Raw genomic sequence first — 27,906 nt, 5'->3', positions numbered from 1 at the left:
TCAAATGACCGTCCCTAAAAGACACCGTCAAATTTCCTCCTCTACCTCCTCTCCCTGGAGTCGGCTTCAGCGTGGGCACACTCGTTTACGGCGTGCCCCGCGTGTGGCCCCCGTCTCGGCATGGGCCAGGCTCCCCCGTCGGCGAACTGACGCTTGGGGACGGGCGACTCTCCGTCAGGCGGCCCGTCCTGTGGGGCGTCCAGCTGCCTCCTTGTCTCTACCCACGAGTGCCAGCGGGACCCTCCCCGAGCTGTGACAGCCGCGGAACCCAGGGGCACCGCCGCCCTGCAGGGGGACGGGACTCCTGCCCGCGTCTCCTGCGGCCTGCTGTGAGGAGGCCTCGCACCCTAAGGCGCTCCGCCACCAAGTCCTCCCCGCTCAAAGTGCCAGGGGCCCGCTGCGGCGCGGCACGCTGTCCGGCTGGGGAGGGAGAATCCGTAGTCTCAGACGAGGAAGCGTGGCATCGGGGCATTTCTCCCTGCACCGGGCTCCAGACCCCTTCCTTCGTGGAACACCTAACACCCCTGCAAAATCTCTCACCAACCAGCCATGGAGAGAGAGGACAGAAGGAGCACGAGAAAGTAACACTTTTTAGCAACACTAAAAAGTTACTGATTGAATGATAGGGAAAAAGGAGTATTTCACCTTAAATTCTATCTTTCCCCTTTTACCATACTGTGCTTCTTTTGTTTTTCACACATCATTCTTTTTTTTTTTTAAAGGTTTATTTATTTTAAGAGAGGGAGAGAGAGAATGTGTCAGCGCAGAGCCCAATGTGGGGCCCAAACCACGAACTGTGAGACCATGACCTGAGCTGAAATCACGAGTCAGGTGCTCTGCTGACTGACCTCGGTGCCCCTCCCGTGGAATTCTGAAGACTCATCATACACTAGGGATCAATTTCTTTCTCTCCTTCACTTTTTAGGGACCAACAGCTGAAATCTGGCATAAAAAGACCACAAACACCCCGGCTCATGTTTCCAGGCTGGGGGATGGGCACCGGGGAAGAGGGCGGGACCCCTCCCCCCTGTATCTGTGTCACCCCGGGCTTCGCCAAGAGACGTCTGGAGAACTGTCAAGTCGGCCGTAGTATTCAATCTCCACCCCTTCGCTGCAGCACACGGCCGGCCGTCCGGAGTCCCAGGCACACGGGGCTGCTGACCATGTGGGGATGGCCGCCGGCCACGACGGGGTCGCCCCCACAACCGCCTGGAGAAAAGCCCCCACCTGCCTCCTCCTCTATTGCGGGCCCAGGAGTCGCCGAGCCCTCAGCGGCCCCAGGAAAGAAGCCGGGTGACCGCGGGGCTGGAGAGCCGTCCACCCTGCGTCCGCGCCTTCGGCCCTCCCGCCAGAGAGGAGGCCAGCAGCCGAACGCACCTACAGACCCCGCGTGTGAATCCGTGCGGCGGGTGGAGGGAGGCCATCTCAAGCCTTATCTCCCCTTGGACGGTGAAAACATTAAAACCCAGCATCACGACTGGCCAGGGTCCCCAAGATTTGAAAGCGGAAAGGCAACATCACAGACACACAAGTGAGAGTTCTCCCGTTCTGGGCCAATGAAGTTTAAGTTCCGGACCAGCAACCCCAAAGGAAAATCAGATCGCCAAGGGGTGAGACGACTTTCTTTCCATTTACTCCCTTGGTTTTCCTTACTTACGTGAGGTCTGAAAGGAACAGACGTTATCGGTCAAACTTTTCTCAGTGTATGCAGAGTGAGTCATGTCAACGCCATCACTTCAACCACCGGGGGCTGGTTTAGCCCCAATCGTGGGGTACAGAAACGGCCCGAGGACGGGGCAGTGCCTGCTCCCCCACACGACGGACAGACCCCGCGGTCTGCGCCCCCGTGAGCAGGCGGCCGGTGCCCTGGACGTCCCCGCCACCTGCCTGCTCACGGGGGCGCAGACCGCGGGAACCAACCACTCACCAAGGAAGCGTCTTCCCGCCTTATGCAATGACAGGTTTGAATATTCTCGTGCACACGTTAAATAATAAATTTGTAAATGTTGACCCCTAGGCACTGTCAGTCCACGGGCTGTTTCACAGATTCTCCACGGAACGCATACACCGCAGTGGCTTGCCTGGGGAGGCGTGTATGCTGACGTACAAATTTCTCTCTCTCTCTGCTAGCAAAGCTTACACATCCAGGACAATGAGGGGGGAGAACATTAGTACTGGCATTGCTTTCATTAGGCCTTTTGGAAAGTTTAAGGTTTTTAATAAGCCCGTAATTACTTAACACTTCTGATTAATATGTTTCAGCTCTTCGGCAAGCTGATCTAATTTTAATGATATAATGGGCTATAAATCACATGCAAAATTATATCTTAAACGATATTAAGCAGTTGGCTTTGACTGGCAAATCAACAAATTCCAAAATTGGAGAACCGTGTGCTTATTTTAGAAGAAAGAGCAGCACTTTGGGAAGAGGCTTTCGTTTGTCTACACTCTGAGGAGCAAACCCTCTCCTCAACTGTGCTAATGCCACAGTCTAGGGACAGAAAGCACTAAATTATCCTCAACACAAAAGATGAGTCACCCTGGGAGGAACAAAGCCTTCCTTCCCAACCTGCCCTAACCACCAGCTCAGAAGACTCACGAGGTCGTCAGCTGGAAGGGACAAGGTGGGCGGTGGGCGTGGCCCTCAGTCACCGTCACACCGTCCTGGCTGGGGCCAGGGACAGGGTTCTGTGCGTCCAGCGGCACCACCCACAGACCCCGACGACCCCAGAGCTCCAGGAAGATGGCTCCTGGCTCTGACTGCCCCCTGCTGGAGACCCCAGCTTGTCATCAGAAGTCAGCTGCTTCCTTGTGGGGCCTGAAAAGGCACAAAAGATTCACACATGTTCTCTTACTGTTACACGGACAAAACGCTCACTTCTTACAAAACACTTCAGCAAGCAGTGAGCCACCCTCCAGGCAAGTGAAGGGCCTTTACAGCCTCCCGTTCTGCTGCCTGGAGGGGCCACCACGGCCGTGTGCGGACGTGATTACTCACGTAAGAACCGGGGGTCGCCCTGGGACACCTCTCTTCCTCCCATGCCCTGAACCAACCTGAACCCCACCGGCCCTCAAGTCCACCTGGCACTCTGCCTTGTCAGCCTGGCCCAGGCCGCCGCCTCTGGTGGGGACGGCCGCGTGGCCTCCTAACTGGCCTTCCACGACCACCCTCGCCCCCCCTTACAGAGTGACCTCAAAGCCAAGTCAAACTGCAGCCCTCTCCATTCCAACCCACTGGGATTCCCAAGCTCTTTCAAAATGAAATCCAACACTGCATCCCTGGCCTGCTAGCTGGGCTGACCCTCTTTCAAGGCATTTCTTGTCCCTCTGCCTCCTGTGTTCCTCTCTGGCCTCCCTGCCGTCCCTCACGTCCACCAGGCACACGCTCCCAGGGCCTACGCATGTGCTCTCCTCTGCCCAGGAAGCGCTGGCATTAAAGGACAGCCTACAAGGGTTACCGGGCTTTCAAAAGGGTAAGAAACACTGATCTGGAAAGACGTGGGTGCTAAAGGCGACGGGGTCAGGACGGTAGGCCGAGCTCCCAGAGAGCGTGGCTCCCGGGGGAGTGCCGGTGCCAGCTGACCCTTAGCTGCTGGGGACAGTCCACGTGAGGAGGAGGGAGGGAGGAGAGGCATTTGTTCTAGAAGCGGGGGTGCTAGGAAATCCCTGGAATCATAGCCACGGGAATGTGGGGTTTCCAACTCTCCAAACGGAAAGCATTTCTTGTTATTTACCGGAAACTAAAAGATATACACGAGGCCTCAGGAGCACAGAGGCCGGCTGTAGCTCCTCAGCCATATTTCTGACCTTCAGGCAGCTTCCCATGAGGAGAGTCAGAGATGGAACCAGGTGTTGCCAAAACCTCACGGGTGGCCCGGCAAAGGCACTGTGGCTGCCAGCATCCCCTACCCTAAATTATAACTACAGTCAAGTGCTTTGTTGCATCTCCTAGCTGGCTTTAAAAATAGCGTTAAAAGCTTCTAGCTGAAACCAAAATTCAACCAGGAGTAGGAGCTACGCAGCAAAAGGGCAGGCACTCAGGCATCTGAAAACGTGCTGCTTCTTGAAGTCTGGAAACGCGCAACTCACTTGTGAGACCCGATCCCAGAAGGAAGAGCTCTGATGCTGTTGTAGCGGAAGTCCAGCCACGCGAGGTTTGGCAGCGACTGGAAGAAGTCTGCGGGAATCTCGCAGAGGGCGTTTCTTTGAAGGTGCAGTTGCTTCCAGGGAAGAGAAGAGAACGTTCTGTCAACTAAGCACGTCTTGAGCCGTGACGTAGCCAAGGCGGTTCCAGAACAAACACTAGCTTTTGCAACCACACACACCAAATTGAAAGAAAACTCACACTAACCAATCCTTACGTAGTTTAAACAGCAGACGAGGGAAAGAGAAGCACCAGGACCCCTCGCACGCCTCGCGGGCCGGACAGGGACTCCACCACCACCGCGCACACGGGGCTTTTGCTACAAACACCCCTCAGACCAAACGTACTTCCCGAGCTTTAAACCCCTTTTCCCCTTCGTGGGCCCCCACGCTCAGCGCTTCTCAGGCTCCACGGTCACTGCCCCCGCCCTCGCGCCCTAGCACTCAGCAGCCCGCGGGCCTCTGCTCCGTGCACAGGCAGCAGGAGCGGAGTCTGGTCGGGGACCCATCCCAAGCAGATAATTAAAGGAACCTAAAAGACAGGTGCACCACGCTGCTCTCCGAGGCGCCCAAACACGACCCCAGCCGCCACCACCTCGGCAAGGGCTCCAAGCGCCAGCCCAGCGCCATCAAGTCTCCATGAGGCGTCAGAAGGAGCAGGAAGGGAAGGCTGAAGACGGCATGTGCCGCGGGGACTCTGGCCGGGTCACGTGGGCACATATAATCCCACAGTCGGGCACCGCACGATCGTGGGTGGAGAAGAACCCCCTCGATGGGGCCGTTACAGGTCGTAGGTCACACCTCCCTACCCAGGTAGCAGAGCGCAAAGTCATGAGAATGGCCTGGAAGCCACGCTTCCCGGGTTCAAATCTAGATTTCAAAACCTTATTAGCTGAGGGACTTTGAGCAAGTTCCCAAACCTCTCTGGGCTCCAGCATCCTCCCCTATGAAGTGGCTCGGGGGACCCACCTGCCAGACCACGCTAAGCGAGCGGTGCGGGGTGCATGGGAGTGCTAGGGAAGCACCAGCCACCCCCTCGGGCCACGCTGTCCCCACTCCCAACTCTGCCTCCGAGGCCGTCCTCCGAGCCCCTTCACGGGTCACGACAGGAGCTTTACAAGCACACAGAAAGCAAACTGTCCCGCCAGGCAAGGCGTGGGCAGCTACCCTGCTGGCCGCGGACGGTCTCGGGGACACGGGCTGGCGGTCACTCTGGCAGGGGTGTGCGCACCTTGACGAGAGGCCGCAGCGTGGGCTCCAAGCCCCCCAGGCCCGCCGTCTCAGGGCGAGCTGCTTCTAAGTGCCCGACTCCAAAACCGCGGTGGCTTGAGGGAACAGCCAGGTGACTGCGCCCCAGGAGCCCACCCTCCCTCCCGGACTGGTGAGACCCGGGGAAGCTGGGTCCCCCCGCGCTCCAGGACCACATGTGGCGGTGGAAGCGGTGGGCGTGCTCCCGGCGACTCCGGCGATGGCTGCTTCGCCGGCACGTGTACCCATAACCCCTCGAAGGCCATGGCGCCGCGTGAGCGGCCGCCTCCCTCAGTGATTGGTTGCCATGGCGATGACATCTCTATTCGCGTCTCTGTTTTCCGAAGGGCATAAACAGTTATGATGCTTCTTTATGAAGCTTGAAAAGCAGGCTCCTTCTTCCTTTATGCACAGAGGTAACACAGTCTCATGGCACCATCAGGGTCCGGACTGCCAGCTGGGAGCGTGTGCCCGCACAGAGGGCACACAGCAGCCCTGACGACCCAGGAATTCACTCCAAGAGGTGGGTGCTCAGGGAGGGAGGGCAAGGCCGGTGGCGGCCTGGGCAGCAAAACCAGGGCGTGTCACATGCAGCAGAGGATTTAGTCCTCGAGCAGCCACTTACGATTAGGGCCTGCGGCTTTGCAAAAGCACTCCCAAAGGTCAGTCCACACCGCAATGGTGCAGCGTGTCTGGCGTGTACCATGCTGTGGACACTGCGGTCCAGTTCTTGCAATGACCCACAGCAATATGCTCACTCTCGCGTTCCAGATGGAGACGAATGAGATTTAAGGAAATTACAGGAGTATCAGGCAGCAGGACCCCGCTCACGTCAAAACTGTGCTCTGACCGAAGCTTAGTCTAGAAATCACGGGGGGTGAGACAGCGCTCCCTGGATTACCAGCTGGCACAGGCCTGGTGAAGACACTGGGCACAGGGCAAAGCCCACGGGTAATGTCAGCAGAGCAGGGCTGAGAAACGGTGGTCAACTGACTCGATGTGTGGGGGTCTGTGGGCGCGGTGTTTTACGTGAGGTCAAGGGTGTTATAGGCAGTGGTTTCTACCACCAGCTCTTTGGTGCTTAAGACCCTCTGAGGAGACAGGATGGATATCACGGTCCAACTCCACGAGGTATTTGCATTGGCTCGTCCCCGTACCTCAATTCCTCACTCTGTGCTGAGCCGCACATGAGCCCCTGAGTCAACCCTCTTCTGTCTCATTCTGGAATCTCTCTCCTCAGGTGAGGCCTCCAAGTAAAAGCCATTCATGTCTACCAGGCAGAGGCACAAATGAGAAATGCCCCACTTACTTTAATGTTGGGGATTTTAAAGATCTCTTCTAAATGGTGAAGGCCACGTTGACTCAAGTCTAAGACCGATGAAAGGACGACCCCCTTGACCTCCTGGTGAACCTCTCCGGAGGGGGAGGCAGGCACGCTGCTAACTTGGCCGGCACCGCGCTCTGGATCAGCCGCCCCAGGGGGCAGCTCGGAGGGGCCGCTCCCGTCCATCTGCCAGCCGCCGGGGGACCACTGCTCATCCTGCGCGCTCTGGAGTCACCTGGAGACAGAGAGGGAGACACGGCCACAGCTAGGTCACTGCCACACTCACCCAGGTGGCACGGGGTGGCTATGGGGCAGATCTGCGACAGTGTCACTTGCTTACAAAACCACCATTTTTCATAACGGTATCATAAATTTGACACTCAAGTTCTAAGGAAGGAAGAAAGCAGGAAGTCAAGAAGGTTCTGATTAAACGTATGAGCCTCACTTCGAAGCACAGAGTTCCAAGATTCCACTTTAAGCTCCTGGAAAACACAATGACCCAAAACAAGAATGGCTATATTAGGGATGAAAACGTCAGAAGGTTTCGGCCCGTAAGCCGATACGTTCCTCCCGTAAACGTGCTCCTGCTGAGGTTCTGAGCTCTCCCCCGCCCCCCATCCCCTCCACCGGGTACCAACCTCCCCGAGCCCAGGAATCCTGCCCGTTCGGCTCAGGGAGCAGCGCTGGGTCTGGGGAACACAAAGTTAGGTGCTGGGAAAATCTGTCAAAAAAGAATCTTCACTTTTAGTTGTTCCACAATATTCCCAAAGTAGTTTAAGAACTGCTGCTCACCAGCAGCTCTTCTGGGGAAGCACACTTCCACGTGCAATTTCTAACTTTTTTTTTAATGTTTATTTATTTTTGAGACAGAGACAGAGCGTGAGCAGGGGAGGGGCAGAGAGAGAGACACACACAGACTCCGAAGAGGGCTCCAGGCTCTGAGCTGTCAGCACAGAGCCTGACATGGCGTTCAAACCCACGAACCGGGAGATCATGACGCGAGCGCAAGTCAGATGCTAAACCGACTGACCCACCCAGGTGCCCCTCCACGTGTAATTTCTAAACAACGGATCCAGCGGTAATAACACACATTGAAATGCTAATGGGCTCACACGCGATCCCTGGTTAACGCTCCACTTGGCTGGTACACGAGCACACGCACATACTTCCTTCCCGTGCTTGTGCTGAGGAGTGCGAGGCTTGGGGTAGTTAAGGAGCTGCCCAAAGGCTGAGCAATGAATGAGAGAGGGCGACCCGCGGACACCCCGGGCCTTCCCTCATGGATCCTCTCCTGGGAATCAGCACCTGGAAGGCTGCTTCAACCTCCTACAATCCTCCTGAGGGGAAAAAAAATCTCAAAACGAGAGCAAAACAACAGGACCTGAAAATGGGTAGAGCGGACTCCTGGAGGGGCGGAGGCTGCGCCACGTCCCCACCATGCCTGCCTCAGTTTCCCCATCTGCACCAGACCTGGTTGGGCGGACCCGTTAGTCCTCAAGTTCCAGGCCTGGGGTGCACAGCCTTTCCCGGGGCAGCCGGACGGGGCACAGTGGGCCGAGGGGGCACCACCTTCCTTCTGCTGCCTGCCCCCCATCTCACCCCTGGCACCCTCCCACCCCAGCCTCACCTATGGCGCCCTCCCACCAGGCACCTCCCCCCCTCACCTGCAGCGAACACCCACCCCCACCCCACCCCCACCCCACCCCCCTCACCTGCAGCGCCCTTCCCCTGCACCCTCTCCTCACCTGCGACAGTTCCCCTGTCCCCCCATCTCACCTGCGGAGTCCTCCCCCACCCCCCCCACCTTACCTGCAGCGCCCTCCTCCCCCCCCCCCCCGCCTCACCTGCGGCGACCCCGCACCCCCACCTCACCTGCGGTGCCCTCCCCCCCACCCACCACGCCTCACCTATGGCGCCCTCCCACCAGGCACCCCCGCCTCACCTGCGACACTTCCCCTTGTCCCCCCATCTCACCCGCGGCTCCCTCCCACCCCGCTCTCACCTGTGGCACCTCCCCTGCCTCCCCCCACCTCACCTGCGGCGCCCTCCCCCACCTCGCCCCCTGCCTCACCTGCAGCGACCCCCCACCCCCACCCCACCCCACTCCGCCTCACCTGCGGCGCCCCTCTCCGCGAGGAGGAGCTCGCTGGCACGCGGGGAACCGAGAGCGGTGCAGCCCAACGACGCAGGCCTCCAGGCCCACGCGGTCGCCATGGAGACGCCCTACGGGGTCCCGGAGGGGCCAAGCCGCGGAGCACGCGCAGCCGCGGGGAGGGCGGTGCGCCTGCGCCGGCCGCGGAGGCGCGTCCCAGCGCGCGTGGGCTGCGGCCCGCGGTCTCTTCCGCGCGGCAGGCGGTGGCGTCCCCGGGGGGCACGTGTGCCTTAGTCCGGAGAGTCGGATGCGCGAGGAGGACCCTTGCGGCCGCGAGAGCGAGCAGACCCTGGGCGGGGCGCGCTCCACTCCGCCCAGCGGCCTCCAGGACCCGCGAACCCTCCCGGGGTCCTGACCTCGCTTCTGCCCCGCGTCCGCCTGGCTCCTCCGAGGGTCCCGGGATCGCCGCCGTCACGCGGACACGACCACCGGGGGAGCAAGGAGCCCCGCGTGGGCCGGGGCCAAGCAGGACTCCCTCTGCGGCCGGGCGCTCGGGCGGCGGCAGGCGGACGCCCAGGCAGACGCAGGACCCCCGGGGGCGCCGTTGCGGGGATCGAGGGGGCGGACCTTCCGCGCCGCGGAGCTGGCTGGACGGCCCCCGAAGGCTGTTAGTCCACGGCTGTGCTGGAGCAGGCGGCGCCGAGGGGAAGCTGCCGGGGACAGGGGGCGTGGGCGCAAGCAGGAAGCCGGGAGGACGGACCGGCCCTGGGGACGTCCTGCAGAAGAAGTTGGCACCGTCCGTCGCAGGACCGCACACCTGCCTCCCGCCAGCGAGGTGAGCTAGCAGGTGTGCAATAGCGGATGGGCCGCAGCCACACCTGGGGCCCCGCCCGGACCGCCCACGTGTGAAAACCGGACCGCTGCGGCTTCACCCTCCGTCCGCCAAACCTCAGCGAGATGCCTCTTGTGATCCAGTTAGCAAACCCCGTGGGAAAGGGGTTGGGAGGGGGAGGAGGGATGGTAGTTAAGGCTAACTTGGCTGACACGTCACAAAGCCACCACAGTACCTGAAACTAAATTGGGGACAGTGTTAGAAGGGCTGCCCAAAGTATCATCTACAAAGGCCCCTGAAGAGCTTTACACGGATGCTAAGATAAGATCCACCTTGCTGTGAAAGGTCACTCTCGGTTTCCGCTACAGAAAGGGCAGGCTAGCCCGTTATGACCAACCCTTCCGCAACAAGGGAGTGAAGCATTCCAGAAAGGTGAACTTTTCCCCCAGTGAGCATCTTTCTATTTGGAAGAGGTATTAGAAAGCTCAGCTACTGGGGCATCAGCAGAGCCTGCTTCAGATTCTCTGTCCCTCCCTCTGCCCCTCCCCCGCTCGCACTGTGTCAAAAATGAAACATTACAAAAATTATAAAAAACAAAAACCTCAGCTTCTGAGCAAAGCTCCCAAGAGACCAAAGACCCAAGGGATTAAGTTATTATTCTGACGTCCCTGCAGAGACAGAGGGTCTAGTAAACCCCCGGGTTTTGGGTTGGGGCTCCGTAATGCCTTACTCTAGGACAAGAGTGACCTGGAGGAATGCCAAACCTCATGGGGCCTGAAGCTCAGCCTCAGACCGCAGCTGTGTGACCGGGGTGCTGTGTTTTTGGCTCCCTGCCAGAAGTGGAGGTCAGTCCTTTCCAGAGAAGGAAGAAAATGCCATCCTAGGTCTCCAGTTATCTTCATGGTTTTAAAATGGGTAACATACGGGGCACCTGGGTGGCTCGGTCGGCTCAGGTCATGATTTCATGGTTTGTGGGTTTGAGCCCCGTGTGGGGCTCTGCACTGACAGTGAGGAGCCTGCTTGGGATTCTCTCTCTCCCTCTCTCTCTCTCTCTCTCCGCCCGTCTCCCCCAGATGAATAAATAAACATGAAAGCGTAGAAATAAAGTGTGTAATGTTAGTCACACACCAGGCAACATGAACACGTGATCAAATCCAAGAAAAACGAGGAAAAAGAAACTGACCTGTGGGTGGTCCAGATAATGAAATTTGCAAGAATACAGTTTGGTAAGGCTTAATATGTTCAAAGAAGTAATGACATTGGAAATTACAGCCAGGAATCAAATTGGAATTCTGGATCTGAAAAAATACAATAATAGCTTAGAGCTGAAGAGGGTGTTGGTGAAGCAGAAAGTAGGTTAGAAGACCACATCCATCAACAGGCAGGGAGAGTAGGGTCGGCACAGGGGATTCCACGAGCAAGTCTAACACACGGAGACTCTGGCCAACTCAGCACCTCCGTCCTGCCCTCGGAGTGCCTCCTCTGCACCTCCGTCCTGCCCTCGGAGTGCCTCCTCTCCTGCCCTGGATACTTTTCTGTGTGGTTACAGGGGCTCTTGCAGGAGGCTTGGAAACGGAGGAAGACGGGCTATTAGTTTCTGGAGGCACACGCAACGCTAAGGGCAGGTGAGAGGTTCAGAGCAGATTCCCAGATGACCCACGGTGGCAGGACGGGCGTAGTGTGGCGGTTACAGACGTGCCTGTCGGAAAGTGTATGAAAAGTCTTTCTTTTGATCTCACTCTTGAATGAGGGTCAACTGGTATAGAACTCCTCGTTGGCAGTTATCTCGAGTCAGAATTTTAAAGACACGACTCTTTGGAAGCTCTTGGTGCTGACGAGAAGCTTGCTGTCCATTGAATTGCCATTTCTGTGAGGGAAATCCGTCTTTTCTTACTGTGTCCTAATGTCCTGACATTTCACTACGATAATTGTCAAGTGTGGGTTGTTTCAGTGACACTGCTTGGCACTTGGTGTGTTCTTTCTGTCTGAGAACAGAAAGGATCTTCGATCCCGGACATTCCAGGCGTTTTGTCTTCACGTAAATGTGGCCTGTGGTCTGCACCCCGACCTCGATTCTCGTATTCTGGGTCTCCTGTGAGGGGATAGATTGAAACCAGTCAGTCTGTTCTCCATGTCTCAAAACTGCTTTTCTTAATGTTTACCTGTGCTCTCCACCGGGAAATCTGTCTCCACTGGTGCCCGCTTAGACTTTGTATCATGTACTTAGATGGTTATTTTTTTATGACTTCATGTCTCATTTCTAATTTTCTTTGTTATACTGTTCTTATTTTGTTTTTCCAGTTCTTGTTTTATAATCTTTTCCAAGTTTTTGTGGATGTTTTCTCTTTATCCAATGTGAGAATCCTAAACATGGTTATTTTAAAATCTCTATTTTAATTTTTAGGTTGCTGTATTGTTTTCATTTCATCTGGGATGAATTCATCTGCTGGTTGCTGATCTTGTTACCTTTCTTCTTAGAGTAACGTGCTTTGGAGTTGAGGCTGGCAGGCTCGTCGTAAACAAGGGGCTTGTGTTCTGTGTTCTCTGTCTGCTCACCTGTCTGTGTTTCTCTGTCCTGCAGGTGCCTCCACACAGCCTTTTGGGGCTCTGCAGCGCTGATGTGTGTTACACTGGGTGCTCGGGGCTCTCGTGCAGCCACCCCCTGAGAAGTGCAGAAGTGTCCAAGTCCATCCTCTGGGGGATCCTCAGGTAACTGTTGCAGAGGTGATTTTCTTTCTCAACTTCCTGTCGTAGAGGTGGGAGACTTGCCCTGGGTCCAATTTTAGGTGATGCTCTTGGCTGTTGTTCCCCCACTCCCTTTGGGCAGTTTTAGACTCTTCGACCCTCAGGGACCGCATTTCCCAGCCACTTGCCTATTTCTGGACCCAGAGCCCCGCAGGTCCAAGGTCTCTATCCTGCACCCTGTTCTGTGTCTTCCTTCCGCCTTTGGTCTGTGGAAGGGTTAGGGTTTTTAATGCTTTCTTTTTAAACATCTCTGTCGTGGCCGTGGATGGAGGGAATGGTGGAAGGGTCTGTGTGCGCAAACCTAGGGTGCCTGCTTGCCCAGAGGAAGTAAGTGTTTTATGCACAATGGACAATAAGAGCATTTTGTTCTGTTTCAGTTTTTGCTGTTTAATTTCTTGGTATGAAGAGGCTGTAAGTTATGTTTGGTAGATTCCTGATAACTAACATCCTTCTGTATCAAAAGAAAAGCAAAATAAAAACTATGTATTTTTTTAATGTTTATTCATTTTTGAGAGAGAGACAGAGTGCAAGTGGAGGCGGGGCAGAGAGAGAGGGAGGCACAGAATCCGAAGCAGGTTCCAGGCTCTGAGCTGTCAGCACAGAGCCCAATGCAGGGCCTGAACCCACGAACTGCAAGATCATGACCTGAGCTGAAGCCGGACGCTTAACTGACTGAGCCACCCAGGCGCCCCCAAGACAAAATATTTTTAAAACTTGAAATCTACTTTCTAGAAAGTTTTAAAAAAAGAGAATAAGCATTTCTAGGTAAGCTTCACAGACTTCAGAATGGCTGGGAGTTATTTTCTGGAAAACGTTCCAGATGCTTCTGAGCAGCTGGCGCCATCTCTGCTCTGCCGGCCGCGCCGAGTTCTAAATGTGGCGGTTGAAACGTATCCTTCCTCAGAAGGCAGTGAGGCCGCAGAGGGAAGACGACCTTGGTTTTCACGGGTGCCACCCGCCACTGAGGGTGCACGAGGCGTGGGCAGCGGGACTGCCTCAGGAAGGCAGGAGGACCACGCGGGGATGCTGGTTCTCTGGCGTCTCGGGAGGAGCGTGGGATGACTCCTCAGTGAATGCTCCAGGCGAGCCCGGGGGTGAGCTCGCCTTTGAGATTTGGGGACAAACAGTTGAGCCCCATAGACGGCCCCCACCGGCTCCATGGCCCATGGGCACCGGTCACCCTCCCCCAGGCTCCCGTGAGCTCCGGCTCTTGGGGGTTCAGGGTGCAGCGGGGAGGGAGGGAGGGCTGGCTCTGCATGGCCCTCTGCCTCTGCCCTCCCTCTCCTACCCGGCATCGACCCACTCTTAAAACCCAGGCGTCCGCAAGGTCCTCAGGCAAAGCCCTCGTGAGAACAGCAGGACTTTCCGCGTGGCTGGGGACAAGGGTTCGTATCCCCGCGGAGCGGCAGCCCCGCTGTGGGGCAGTCCAGACACGGTCCCTGCCCCACCCCCCACAATCTTCCTGAGTCCCGGCGCTCCCCTCTTCCTTTTCCACTCTGGGGATGAAGCAGATTCCTCTCCAGATGTCTCCTAGACAGCGGGCTTTGAGTCGCTTTCTTGTCCCCTGGCGAGGTCCTTCGCTTCCTGCGAGCCCATCGGTGCCATGAAAGTGTGGATTATGTGAGACCTTGCTGTTGTGTCGCTTGGGGGCCCCTCGGGGTATCAGCACGGAGGCCGTGCCCGAGAGCGGCACACAGCGCCCCGTGGCACGAGGGAGCCCAGTCAGACTTGAATGAACGAGTGAGGAAATGCAGGTGCATTCCTGTCTTTCCAGCTGGCGTGTGGTTCCACGCCCACGGCACGCGGCCACGTGTCCGGGATTTCTGATAAGCGGAGCCCATGCTGCCACTGGAGAGAAATCAGCCCTGTAACACGACACGGCCCTCATGGAACGGACGGTGCGCAGAGGGCAGGCGTCTCCGGGGCACAAAAGGGAGCCTAACACAGGAAGCGCTTTGCTTTCAGCCTCAGACAGAAGGCTCTCGCTCGCACGGACTGACCTGTGACCCGAGCACTTCCGGGCCGTGTCTGCTGGGCTTTCGTCGCCTTGGCATTCATGCCCAACAGGGTGAAAACGGTTTGCCTCAACTCCGTTTCCCGTGGCTGCCATAGAAATCCGTCAGAGCCTTGGTGGCCTGTGACAGACGCGTTTCTCCTACAGCTCGGGAGCTCACAAGTCTGGCTGGCTTTCCCTGGGTGACATGAGGTGTCTACAGGACTGCTTCCTGCTGAGGCTCTGGGCGAGGATCTGTTTCCTTGTCTTCTCCAGCTTCTCGAGGCACCTGTGTCCCTTGGCTCACGGCCCCTGCCTCGTGTCCTCACTCCCATTGTCACACCTCCATCTCCGACTCTGACCCTCCCGCTCCCTCTCCCACGGAGCCTGTGATGCCGTTGGCCCATCAGATAATTCAGGATCATCTCCCCCTCAGCATCTGTCACTCACCACGTGTATGACGTCCCTTTGGTCCTGTGTGTACCATACTCACAGGTTTTGGGGGTAAGGTTGTGGACGTTTTGGGGCCACCACGCCGTCCCCACAGTGAGCATATCTCCTGGAAAGGAACTGTCTTCACTGGAGAAAATGTGGCGACGAGCTGATGTGGAGGCTCACAGCCTGTGGCCGTGGGTACTGGCCTGTGATGGCAGCGAGCGTGAGGCCCGGGCCGGCCAGCGACGGCCCCGCTCAGTCCGCACGGTCCAGAGAAGACGGGGATGGAAGCCAAGAAGCCAGGGGCAGGCGCTGCGGCACCAGTCATGACACCAGGCCCGTCTGCAGACCCGGGCCCAGCGGTGGACCCACATCGCCCTCTGAGGAAGAGGGCTGCCCCAGCCCAGCACCGGCGGTGACCCCCGCTGTTCCCCCCGGGTGCCGTGACCACGGGCACTGGGACATTTCGAGAACTGGGGAACGTGGGCTGGGTCCATATTCCTACCTAAGTGGGGGGGTGCTGAGGTGTCACCGTGGCAGCTGTTTGAGTGCCGCATGTAGAGGTGAGGTAAGAGAGATGTCCTGGCCCAGCTGTGTGTGGTGGGCACGCGGGGTCCACAGCCCACCCCCAAACCCGTTCTCCCAGCCCCCGGACCGATCGCTAGAACAGATGTACGGCGGCCAGCCTCTCCTCGGTACTAACCACACTGGTTTATTTTCTGTATGTTCGTGCCGTGGTCTCTGGGGCCTTGCTGACTGGGCAGAGACGCCGCCCCCAGGCTGGGGGAGGCAGGGGACGGGCGTGCACGTGGGGCGTGTGAGGGGCCGAGTCGTGTCTCTCTGAAACCCATGCATTGAATCCTGGTCCCAGCACCTGAGGGGTGGCCCTGACCCATTCTGACGGGCGTCCTTGTGAGAAGAGAGGACACGAGGACACAGACACGCACGGGGACGACCCCGTGGGGACATGGGGAGGGCCGGCCGGCTACACACTGAGGACTGCAGAGCGAGGCTTCGGGAGGAACCGGGCTCGTGGACACCTGATCCTGGACCTCCGGCCTCCAGAACCGGGAGGGAATTAGCCTCTGTTGTTTCAGCCGCCCCTGCTGTGGGATCTGTGGTCGCGGCTTCAGGGGGCTAATGGGTGGGGTGCCGGTGGCGGGGTCGGCTCGCGGGGTTCCTGCTTGCGCTTCAGAGCTTTTATATGTTCCACGTGTCACGTGTCCCAGAGCAAATGAGCTACGGGACGAGCACCTGCTGCCCAACTGCTGTGGGGGGCACGGGGTCCTAACCCACCCCTGCTCACGCCCGGGCCTGGGTGGGTCCTTCCGACCCTGTCACTCGCTTGTAAAATGCGGTGGTCACGACGGGGATCTTGTATGATGGTGTGAGGTCTGAATGCAGCTTGTGGTAAGACAGCAGCATGGTGCCCGACGGGCCAGCAAACGCCGGGTGCTCGTCTCCGTGACGCCGGGTGGGGGTTGTTTCCCGATTCCACACGGAGAAGCGAAGGTGCGGGGTGGCGACTGGGGGCCGGAGACGCCCCCGGGAAAATGGAGGACCTGGATTCACGCCTGGCTCTCGACCCGCCCCTCCTTCCAGGAGCATCTAAGGGGAGCATGAGAAGGTGGGGGTCCCCTCCCACAGCCAGACTCTAAAGCAGAAGTGATTTCTCCACAGGGGGCCTTTCTGGAAGCCCAGAAGCAGCAGGCTCACACTCTTAGGTGGACTTAGCCAGTAGCCACGACACCGCAGGCCTCCGGCCCGGGTCTGACGTCCGGCCCCTGGTGCCCGGGTCCTGGGCCAGATCTGAGCTGAGCGTCCACACGGACCCAGCCTCTGGGCTACAGGGCCCAGCCCCTGCCCGCGGATGTCGGCCGCATGGCCAGAGGGGTGCCCACGGGCCCCTGCAGAAGCTGACACACAGCCTGACCTGGGCAGCATGACCGTGTGGCCTCTCCCAGGGAGGGGACGATGGCACACAGCCCAGTGTGGATAACCTGGGGCTCCCGTGCCAGCTTGTGCTAGGTGTCCCCAGCCAGGACAGGCGCGGCTTTTCTCTGACCGGCCAGACAGAACTTTCCCAGTCAGGCCTGAAGAAGCCTGATTTCTTTCTTGCTTTCTTAATTTTTTTAATGTTTGTTTATTTTTGAGAGAGAGAGAAACAGTATGAGCAGGGAAGGGACAGAGAGAGGGAGACAGAACATGAGCAGGGGAGGGACAGAGAGAGGGAAACACAGAGTCCGAAGCAAGCTCCAGGCTCCAGGCTCCGAGCTGTCAGCACAGAGCCCGACGCGGGGCTCGAACCCACGGACTGTGAGATCATGAGCCAAAGGTGGACGCTTAACTGACTGAGTCACCCAGGTGCCCCATGAAGAAGGCTGATTTCTACTGCAGAGTCTTTGCTTCAAAACCAGGTGAGGCAGCCAGGGTGCTCACAAGCCGATGTCGAAGCAAATGAGCAAACCTTTTTAAAATTTTAGAGAGAAAAGAAGAGCTTTATCGGAGCCCAAGTTAGGCCCAGCTGCCCGAATACACGACTTTCACGAGGAGGGACTGCTCCGGGGAGGGGCCTTTGGGGCATCGTCGTATGTGTTTGCACATAAAGAATTACAAATCATCACGACCGGGGACAGTGTGGAAGGTTAGAGACTTTATCTTCTGTTTCTAGTCTGTGCAAGGCTGTGGGACTTTAATTGCATGGGGAGCAGGGAGGTTTTCTCTTTTTCTTATCTGTCTGTTCAGAATGCTCCTTTTTGCTTAAGTTTCTAACGGAGCAGATGTACGGTGTGTGTGGGGGCAGAAGTAGCCCCGTGCTTTGAGGTTTTGCCAAGTCATTCTGACCCCGTAAATGTTGAAGGACAGCTTCCCTGGGCGCCCAGGAGCAGGGCCCACAGGCACGAAAAGATGAAACTTCCCTTTATTTTGTCACCTCTTTTGAAGAGAGGATTGAGGACAATGCAGAGAATTGGCCCTTTTCCCTGAAGATTTCAGGAGTGTTTGCGCAGAACTCCATCAGAAGCGGTGGGGGAAGGATTCTCCCCCAGATCTCTCCACCCTGTGTGGTCCTCATCCTCAACAAGCCGCTGGGGCCACCTGGAGGTTCAGTTTTACTTAAAGGCAGCACTGAGTGCTGTGGCCGTGGAGGGTGGCTTGGTGTCCCAGCCCCTGCCTGGGGACAGAGACCGGCCTGGCCCTCTGAGGCGACTAGCTCCGGGCTCAGAGGGAAGGTGGGCTGGTGACGGCCGCTTATCCACTTGCTGCGGAGGGACGTGCCCCCCAGAAAATGTGCGGTCGTCAAACATAAAGGTCCCTGAATCCCGCACGCGCCCGAGAAACAAGACGTGGACACGTCAGTTTAGGTCCGTGGTTCCTTGTGGGTGGGCAGCACGGGACAGAGTGATGAGGCGGGTGGCCCCTCACCACCTGACAAGCCCGTGTGCCTGGGGCACGTTTGCAGGAAGTCCGGCGAGGACACGGGCTCTGCCTTCCGGGAGACCTGCGTCTGCCTGCCTCACCCACACCCGCCTCGGACGCCCCACGAGCCAAGTCTGGGACCCGGGGCTGATGGCTCGCCGCGCTTCCACGGGGTCTGGCATCAGATCGGTGTGAGCTGCGGACGGTCCCCGGCAGCCAGGTGGAGGGTGAGGGGGGCCACGTGGAGAGAGCCGCACGCGGCACCTGCTACGTTGTGCCCCTTCACGTTGTTAATGGTCGAGTGGTTCAAAGTATACCGGACAGATCTAATTCAGGGCAAGGGAGTTTTTTAAAGGAGATTTTTTTTTTAAAGTTTATTTATTTTGAGAAAGAGCGAGCATGCAGGGGATGGGCAGAGAGAGAGAGGATCCCGAGCAGGCTCTGTGCTGCCAACACAGAGCTTAAGGAGGTTTTTTTAAAAAGCAGAAATAAAAAATGTCAGATGGGGGCGCCTGGGGGACTCAGGCAGTTAAGCCTCCAGCTCTTGATTTCAGCTCAGGTCATGAGCTCACGGTTCATGAGTTCGAGCCCCACGTCAGGCTCTGTGCTGACAGCGCAGGGCCTGCTTGGGATTCTCTCTCTTCCTCTCTCTCTGCCCCTCCCCTGCTCATGCTCCCTCTGTCTACCTCAAGATAAATAAATAAGCTTTATATATATATGTATGTGTATATATATAATATATATATATATTATATTTATACACACACACACACGAAAATGTCAGATAAATAGAGTGCCACTTGCCTAATAACAAGGCAGTTTGAAGCCATGTTTTTCTGCATTTGGGGATGCTTACCTCGTGCACACCCCGATTGTTACAGATAAGGAAACAAGTTCAGGGTGGTTAAGGACTTGCCAGCTCCATGCAGCCATCAGTGAGAGAGCTGGGATGTCGTCCCCCGATCACAATCTCCGAAGTAGTGAGGTCCCAACAACACGGCTATTTTTCAACCACGTGAAAGAAAAAGGACGAGAAATTCGCCCAGGCACGGAGTATAAGAATGCACGAATTCAACCATAAAACCAGATCAACAGGAATTCAGCCGCAGACAATTCAACAACAACTGCAGGTAGACTGTAGCCCATGGCTCTCCGTTCGTCCGTAATCTGACTGCCAGGCCACGTGAAACCCCTCCGTCACGTGCAGTTGAGACGTGGCATGTTGTGGTTCCGGCAGCTCCAGCCACCCTCAGTGGCCGTGACAAAGCTTTGAGAGCGCGTGGCCGCTGAGACGTCTGTGGACAGGGCTGTCGTGCAGTGGCCACCGGCTGTCACTAACCTGCCTCGCGGGGACCACAGGTGCCTGTGACGTCCGGACCTCCTCCCGTGTCACGCTTTGCCAGCCAGCCAGCCCTTCTCACCTCGGGGCCACGCAGATGCTGTTCTCGTCACAGAGTCCTTCCCAGCGTCCTCCACAGTGTGAGCAGAAGGGACGTGAGCAGAGTCGCGAAGGCCCTTGTATCCGTGTAGAAAGCACGTGAGTGGCCTCCTGCTCCCAGAAGAATAGAGGCCCACAGGACAGACGTGGCCTGAATCCGTGACCCACGGCCAAGCCTGGTGAGATCTGCCGAAGCACGGCCGACCGCAAGGTGCACGAGTCAGATGCAAATCGTAGGTGGTAGAGAGAAGTTGGGGGTGGTTTGTTAGCGGAAATGTCATGGGAATGGCCAGCCGGTGCAGGGTCACCTCACCCCTCTCTGGAGCCCTCGGGGACGGTGTCCAAGAGGGCCCTGGGCCAGCTCCATGCAGGGAGCAGCTCCGTGTACCTCTGCCCTACCGAAGGGGCCACTTCACCCCTCCCTTGTCTGCAGTCTCTCTCACAACATGGCTTTTGAGGGACCACGGTGAGTTTTGCGGTCTGTTAGTTATACTTTCGTAAAAATGGAGAGATGACAAACAAAAAGACCCCTGACCACAGCCCATCGTACAGACACAATTCAATGATTTGTAGTAAATGTATAGAGTTGCAACCGACACCACCGTCCGGCTTCAGAACGAACTTCCCACAATCCCCATTTCCACCTCCAGCCTTAGGAGTGCGCTGATGTGTGCCTTCTGCCTCCACAAATCTGCCTTTTCTGGACATTCCGTATAAATGCAACCATACGATACATGGTTTTTCATCTGTTTTTTTCGCATTTTATCCTGACTTTAAGGTCCGTCCGTGTTGCAGCAGGTAGCAGTATTCCACTCCTTTCCATTGTTGGGTGATATCCCGTGGCACGAATCTACGGTTTGTTTATCTGTTTGCCAGCTTGTGGATATTTGGACTATTTACGGTGTGGGGACATTAAGAATAATGCTGTTATAGGGGCACCTGGGTGTCTCAGTCGGTTAAGCCTCTGGCTTTGGATCAGGTCATGACCTTGTGGTTTGTGAGTTCAAGCCCCACATCTGGCTCTGCACTGACAATGCTTGGGACGCTCTCTCCCTCCCTCTCTCTCTCTGCCCCCACCCCCCCACTTGTGTGTGCACACACACACTCTCAAAATAGTGAAGAATAAAAAACTTTAAGAAAGAATAATGCTGTTATGAATATTTATGTGCATGTATTTGCATTGCTGTGTGTTGTATTTTTCTTGGGTAGATTCTTAGGAGGGGAATTGCTGGGTCTTATGGTGCGTTTATGCTTCAATTCTTAAGGAGTTAACTATTCTCCAGGTGGCCATATCACTGTACATTTCTATCTGCAGAATTTGGGGGTTCCAGTTCTGCTACGTCCTTGAAAACACAAGGTATTTGGCCACCACAGAATATGCCACCCTGACATGGGATCACCTTAGGTGAATGGTGCTGAGAAACAGTGTGTCCCCACCACCAAGTCAGGGTGCAGATGTCCCTCCGCGAAGACGCTCTCCCGCGCCGGGAGGGGAGACCGCTCTCAGCTCTGGAGATGGTGCTGACTCCAGTCTGTATAATAAACCTTCCTAAATTACCTTATCTTCCAGTACTTTCTCCCATATGTTTTTCTTCCCCCAACTTACCATCCCTAGAAGCCCAAAGCACTTTTTCTTGTCACTTCTCTACAATTTACTGCCCTTTGTTAAAATGGCGTATGAATCCCCAGGCCAAGTAGCTTTTTTGAGCTTTTCTTGTCTTTTCTCTGACGCCTCCCTTGTGCACAGAAAACAAACGTTTTCTCCTATTACTCTGTCGTCGTTTTAATTCACACACCCCAGAAACTGGGTCTGAGAAGATACAGGGAAAGTTTTCTCCTCCCCTGCAGTAGTGAGTGTGGTTTTTATTATAGCCCTTCTAATGAGCATGGAGTACTATCTCAGCGTGGTTGGAATTTTCATCTGCCTGATGATTAACGGTGTAGAGTACGTTTCTACGTGTGCATTAGCCGTTTGTATGAATCGGTCAAATGTCTGTTCAAGTCTTTTGCCCACCTTTTAACTGGGTTGCTTGTTTTCTTATAACTGAGTTGTGAGTCATTATATATTCTCTGCACAAGTCCTTTGCCAGAAGTATAAGCTTAGCATCACCGCCTCCCAGTCTGTGCCTCCCCCTTTCGTTTTCTTTATGGTGTCTCTGAAGCACGCGAGTTTTTAAGTTCAGTGAAGACAGACACGGGCTTTTTGACAGCTTGAGCTTTTGGTGTCACATCTGATAGCTCTTCGGCCAACGGAGTCATGTAGGTCCGCCATGTTTTCTTGTAGAACCTTGTGGTGTCAGCTCTCTGACACCAGAGGCCTCTGATCCGTTCTGAGTTAGTATCTGCGTAAGGGTCTCAGCTTGTTCTCATACGGATATCCAGTTTTCTCAGCAAATACACTTGTCTTTGGGGGCATGTTTTTAGATATAGAGTCAATTTTGTGCACACATATGACCTATTCATATTCTCTATTCTATCAGTCTTGATAAACTGCATTTTTAAAAAGGCTTCTCCCATTTTATTTGAGTTGTGAATTTATGGCACAAAATTTCTGCGATATTCCCTTATTTATTTTAACATTATTTTTAATGTTTATTCATTTTTGAGAGACAGAGAGATAGAGTGTCAGCAGGTGAGGGGCAGAGAGAGAGAGGGAGACACAGAATCTGAAGCAGGCTCCAGGCTCTGAGCTGTCAGCACAGAGCCTGACGCGGGGCTCGAACGCATGAACCGTGAGATCATGACCTGAGCTGAAGTCAGACGTTTAACCGACTGAGCCACCCAGGTGCCCCCCTAATTATTCTTTTAATCTCCTTAGGCCCTGTAGTGATAACCCCCTTTTCCATTCTGATGTGGCAATTTTTTTGCTCTATTTTTATTCTATAATAGTAGGGTTTTATCAGTTTTACTGGTTGTTTTCAAAGTACCAATGATTTGCTTTATTGACTTTTTCTATCATTTGTCATGTTCTGTTTCATAGATTTCTGCTCTCATGTCTTTTCCTTCTACTCACACTGAATTTAAATTACTCTTCCTTTTTTAGCTTCTTAAGATAGAACTTAGATCATTGATTTTAAACTTACTTTTTTCATATAAGCATTTAAAAATAGCTGTATCCCACACGTTTTGTTATGTTGGTTTTCATACTCATCCAGTTTTAAATATTTTCTAATCCCCTCTGTGATTTATTATGTGGTCCATGGATTACTTGGAAGTTTGTCATATAATTTCCAAATGTGTGCAGCCTTTTAGGACATCTGTTATCATCGGTGTCTTTTTTAATGTATTGTGTTCAGGCAACATATTCTGTATGATTTTAAACCTTTGAAATTTACTGAAACATTTTTCTTTTTTGGTCCCAGGATATGACTTATCTCCATGAATATCCCTTGCACGCTTGAAAATGATGTGTAATATGCCACTGATTTTATAATGTTCTCTAGAGGTCGGTTAGGGCAAGTTGGGTGACGGTGTTGCTCAGACTTGTGTGTGTGTACTTGCTCTATCAATTAGAGAGAGAGAGGAGGATTTAAATCTACCACCATTGGGGATTGTTTTCTTCTTGGGTTGTTGTACGAGTCAGGGTTTTCCAGAGAAACGGAATCAAGAGGATATGCAGAGGTATATATACGGGGGTTCATTACCGAAGCCGGGTCATACGGTTACAGAGGTCGAGGGGCCCTGGGATCTGCTATCTGCAAGCCAGAGAACCGGAGTCGCTGAGTGTTACTTCCCAGTCTAAAGGCCAAAGGCCTACAAACCGGGGAAGGGGCTACGAGGGGGTGGAGTGGGTAGCTGGTTTAAGTCCTAGAGTCGGAAGGCCTGAGAGCCAGGAGCTCCATCCAGTGTCTGAGGACAGCCGAGCTCCAGAAGAGAGAATTCAGGCCCCCAGCAGGTTAGATGCTGCCCACCCATGGCGGGGAGGATAGTCTGCTTTGTTCAGTCTACCAACTCAAATATCAGTCTCTTCCGGAGACACCCTCACAGACTCGCCAAGAAATAATGTTTTGCGAGCTCTCTGGGCTTCCCAAGCCCAGGCAGGGTGACACATAAAATTAACCATCACAAGCCCACCCCTTGCCGACCTGACATCATACACACCTCTTCAAACGACACTTGGTCTCCAGACAAAGACATAATGAGATCATAATTCCACCCAATAAGACATACACCCCAAGATGAACTAAACTCTTCCCCAGTGGATGATGACGGGAGGCACTCAACCACCATGAGCAAGGTGGCCATGGTGGCCGTGATGCACAGCAGAGGCCAAGTCTGACTTGAGCAGACCTGTGGTGTTGGCTGGTCAGTCGCAATGTTTCCGGAAGTAGAGTAGACAGGAAGCCTGTGTTAGCAGAGAAGTTCTAGGTCAAGTGAACAAAAGTCTAACCTGAATCATAAAAACAGGGAGCCGTGGCCCCTCAACAGTTTCCAGACCGGAGCTGGTTAACAGACCCAGGGCCCCTTGAATGGAAGGGCCCCCTCGAAGAAGGACTCCGGAACACTACCAAAAATATATACTGCTTATCTTTCTCCCGGCCTTCCCCGAAGGGACTGATGGCCTTCTACCAGGGTAACTGAGCACTGGGGCGGGGGGGGGGGGGGGAAGGACATAATCAGACATTTGGGGACTACTGAACACCAGCTCTGAACTGACATTAATTCCAGGAGACCCAGTCGAAATGCCCTGAAGAGACAGTTGGTAGAAATATGGCCCGCCGGGGTGGGCTGGTGAGGACTGAGGACGAAGGGAATGCTGCCCTCGGACAGGACACACACCACCATGAGCAGGATGTTTGTTGGCGGCAAGGTGAGCATTAAAGGTGGTGGGGTCCCCGATGGAAACAAGGAACGTGCTACTGGAGACCAGAGGAACAACGAGCCCGGTTGTGCAGTGGCAGAAAACTGGGCTGCACTGCATCCTGATGTCAGGCAGAACGCCTTGCAGGTGATGAACTTGGCTACTGGCTGAGGAGATTGATAAGCAAAGTGTTAAAGGCGTGGGCTGCTTTCCTCTTGCTGCTCATGGGAGAACATGAGAGAAAAGAGATAGATTGAGGAAAGTCTCTTAAGCAAAAGTGAACCAGCGCTTCATGATTTGGGCCTATCTGGATTGCAAAGAACACTAAAATTAGGAAATTGCCTGTTGGAAAAGCATGTTGGAAACAGAGGGCCAAGGGTGTGGCTGCACAGCCGCTTGCCGGAGAGGCTGGTGTGCGACTCTTAAGTCACTCAGCCGTCGCAGCAGAGCCCAGCGGGAAAGGTGGGCTCACTGCCCCCCCCCATTTAAGGGAGCCCCGTGTGTGTCTGCGAATGCTGTGCCGGCAGATGCACCGCTCGTCGGCACTGAGAGCAACAGATTCAGGGCGGGGTGAAAGAGTGCTATCAGACTTTCTAGAAAGTTCTATAAGCAGGAAAGGGGCTGACAGGGCTGGTGAGCTGCAGGTACGTGCAACCCATCAGGATAAAGGAAGAACACAGCTCTGAGGACGGGGCTTCCAGTCGCAGAGGATTCTTCTCGGGTCTTGAAACTTAACGGAATTTTCTCTGCTGCATTTTGAGTTTACTTGGGAGTGGTGACCCCTTTGTTTCTTCCACGTTCTTTTTGGAATGGAAAGGTCTGTCCTGCGCTCGACCTGCCCATGTATTTGGGAAACAGGTATCTTGTTTTCCAGCTGCACAGATGAAGAGGAATTCTGCCTTGGGATGCACCACACCCAGAGTGTCACTAGCACCTGAGAGACACGGTGACCTTTGGGACTCGTGAGCTGATCGTGCTTAGGTGGCATTTTAGGCCTGGAGCTCACGCCGCAGTGCCGAGTGGGGTATTCTGCACACAGGATGGACACAGATGTTGGAGGACCCAACAGTGGACTGTGGTAGGTTTAATGGTGGCCCCCCAAAAGATATGTCCGCCCAGAACCTATGAATGGGACCGTCTTTGGAAAGACAGCCTTTGCAGGTGTAATTAAGATCTCGAGATGGTGTCCGCTTGCGTTAAGCTGGGCCCTAAATCCTCATAAGGGAAGAAGAGGTGAGGACACGCAGGTGAAACATGATGTCACAATGGACGCAGAGAGTGCAGTGAGGCCCCTGCGAGTCAAGGGTCACGTAGGATTGCCAGGAGTCCACCAGAAGCCCAGAAAGGGCGGATTCCCTCTCAGGACCTCCAGAAGGAACAGGCTCCGCTCCAGGGCTGTGGGAGAATCCACTTCTGTGGTTTGCAGCCAACCACTTGGCGGTGCTTTCTTGCAGCGGCCCTGGGAACTGATGCGCGAGCCTGTGTTCAGACCTGGTACCATCCCAGCGGGTGAAGGGCTCCCTCCAATGCACCGTGGGGCTCCGGCCCCTCCGCTGTGCGTTCCCCTCTCTGATGATTCTCTCTGTGGTCATCAGAAGCCAGGCAGCCAACCATCCCAGCACTTGATCCCCCAAACTCCTGCCTGCCACCGTGTTTGGGACTCTGTTTGGTCCCAGCAGAGTCAGTGCTGGTGGCCCACAGCCAGGGACGGTCTGCTTCCCATCTCCTGCCAGGACCCTCCACATCGGTGAGCGGTGAGCGCCCCAGGATCAGAATCCCCTTTGAACTTGTTTCCTGTTTCCTGGGGCCAGTGCTGGTATCTGCTTCCCAGCAGAGCAGCTCAGAGTTCCATAAAAGGACTGTTTACGAAGAGGCGGGCAGCCCACAAGTGTTAATCTCATATCGGCGACATAAGATGAAGCACACCTGAAAACTGGAGACTGTCCTGGACTCTGGTTACGTGACAATTACTGGCTCAATGTCAGGGGCATCCCCCTAGGGAAGCACAGCTCATTTGGAGAAGTGAGAGACCAGTTCACAAAATCAGTGGGACTAACCTGGCTTCTGCTGGAGCAAAAATGCGCCCCTCCCCCATCTCAATGGCCCAACACATGTCCTACAAGCCTGGGGCTGCTCTGCAAGTGTCCCCAGTGATGGGGGCTTCCTCTTAGCCAAGGGGATATGTATGGCCAGTCCCACACCTGTGTTATACAGCTCACCACAGTTCTCACTTCATTGGTCAAGCAGGTCAAGGAGCCACGCTGAATTTCAAAGGTGGGGTGGGGTACAGGTGTAGCCAACCATGGAAAGAGACCGGAGTGGTGACGGATAGACTGAGTATCACAACCTGGGGTTGGGGGGGTAGAGACAGGGCAGAGCCCAGGGTGGCCGAAGGATGTGCGTGGACAGAGGAGCAGCGGCGAGGAGATCCGCAGGGCCTTGCAGGACCTGCAAGCCGGGAGCGAGGGGGGGGGAGGGGGGGTCCATCGCATTGTGGGGAAGCAGAAGGCCCCTCCGCGACCTCTCGGGGAAGGAAGCAATGACCGGGCTTTGGGCCTGGCTACCAGGCAGAACTTAAGGCCTCCAAAAGCCAACCCATCACAGAAATGATTCTTCAGTGACAAAGTCTAAGGTGCAGGAGGCTTGGCACTCCTCAGAGCCGTCTCCTAGGGCGTCCGCTGTGCCCAGCGCTGGACTCCCGCGGTCTCACGTGGCCTTGCGAGCAGGGGTGGAGACTCACCGAGCTTAAGCTGTGCGTGGCGCTCCCCAAAGACGCCGCGAAGGCCGTGGAGAACCCCGCGGTCAGCGCCAAGGCCCTCGTCGGACCCGGGCAGGGCCAGGGGACTCTGGGCAACTCGGGCACACGGTTCCTGGGAGGGCTCGCGGAGTGCACCTGCGCCAGGGGCTCCAGCTCCGGATGGGCGTCCGGCAGGCCTCACCGAGAGGAGGACGGGGACCCTGCCAAGGAGACCCCGAGAGCGCGGGTGCACGAGTCCGTGAGTGCGCGCGCTGGCAGCCAGGCTCCCTCCCCTCAGACCGCTGGCGGAGGGGCTGAAGCACCGGGCCCCGAGGCCCGCCCCGCCCTCTCCCTCCCCTGCACGCTCTGACCCCCACCCAGCCTCGGCCCCCGCCGCCCTTCCCCGGCCCCGCGCGCGGCCTGGCGAAGCGCAGAGCCTCACGATGAAGTTGAAGGCCGCCCCACATCGGGTGGCCGGCTTTGTTCGCGAAAGCGGCGGGGGTGGGGACACCCAAGGGGAGCCCCGAGTCCCCGCCGCCTGGCCGAGCGGGGCCGCTCCCGTCCTCTCGGGAGACCCGGAGGGGATCGTGGCCTTCCCTCCCTCGCTCTTGTCCCCGCCTCCTAGTCGGTGCCGCCGCCCCAGGGTCCGCGCAGACCAGGCCCCGCTCGAGGTGGGCGGCGGGCCCTCGGCGGGGCGCGCC

At 55.8% G+C, this 27,906-nt stretch overlaps 2 protein-coding genes across 9 annotated transcripts in view; one reads left to right on the top strand and one right to left on the bottom strand.

The window, feature by feature from the left end:
• Positions 1–8,929, bottom strand: part of LRRC27 (leucine rich repeat containing 27) — a 36,916-nt gene extending 27,987 nt beyond the window's left edge. For all 3 annotated transcript variants that reach the window (XR_006194284.1, XM_042907452.1, XM_042907453.1), the window contains exons 1-3: positions 8,830–8,929; positions 6,701–6,950; positions 4,090–4,220 (exon numbers count right to left, since the gene is read on the bottom strand). Coding sequence is in view for 2 of the 3 variants with exons in the window: in XM_042907452.1 (XP_042763386.1) it covers positions 4,090–4,220; positions 6,701–6,901 (332 nt within the window). In the remaining variant the exon portion in view is untranslated. The remainder of the gene's footprint in view (positions 1–4,089; positions 4,221–6,700; positions 6,951–8,829) is intronic.
• A 102-nt stretch (positions 8,930–9,031) lies between these two features.
• The window catches only part of STK32C (serine/threonine kinase 32C), a 97,442-nt gene continuing 78,567 nt past the window's right edge, over positions 9,032–27,906 (top strand). Inside the window, exons 1-3 of one of the 6 annotated variants that reach the window (XM_042907456.1) lie at positions 9,032–9,642; positions 12,221–12,348; positions 24,336–24,477. In XM_042907456.1, coding sequence (XP_042763390.1) covers positions 24,378–24,477 — 100 coding nt within the window. In that variant the 5' untranslated portion in view covers positions 9,032–9,642; positions 12,221–12,348; positions 24,336–24,377. Of the gene's footprint in view, positions 9,643–9,831; positions 10,113–10,401; positions 10,524–12,220; positions 12,349–24,335; positions 24,478–27,906 lie in introns of those variants that run through there. The other 5 variants (XM_042907455.1, XM_042907458.1, XM_042907457.1 and 2 more) reach the window with 5 other exon arrangements.

Source organism: Panthera leo, chromosome D2 (assembly GCF_018350215.1).
Source record: "Panthera leo isolate Ple1 chromosome D2, P.leo_Ple1_pat1.1, whole genome shotgun sequence".
Lineage (NCBI taxonomy): Eukaryota > Metazoa > Chordata > Mammalia > Carnivora > Felidae > Panthera > Panthera leo.
The sequence above is the reverse complement of the archived record's forward strand: the minus strand, read 5'-3'. Positions and strand labels throughout refer to the sequence as shown.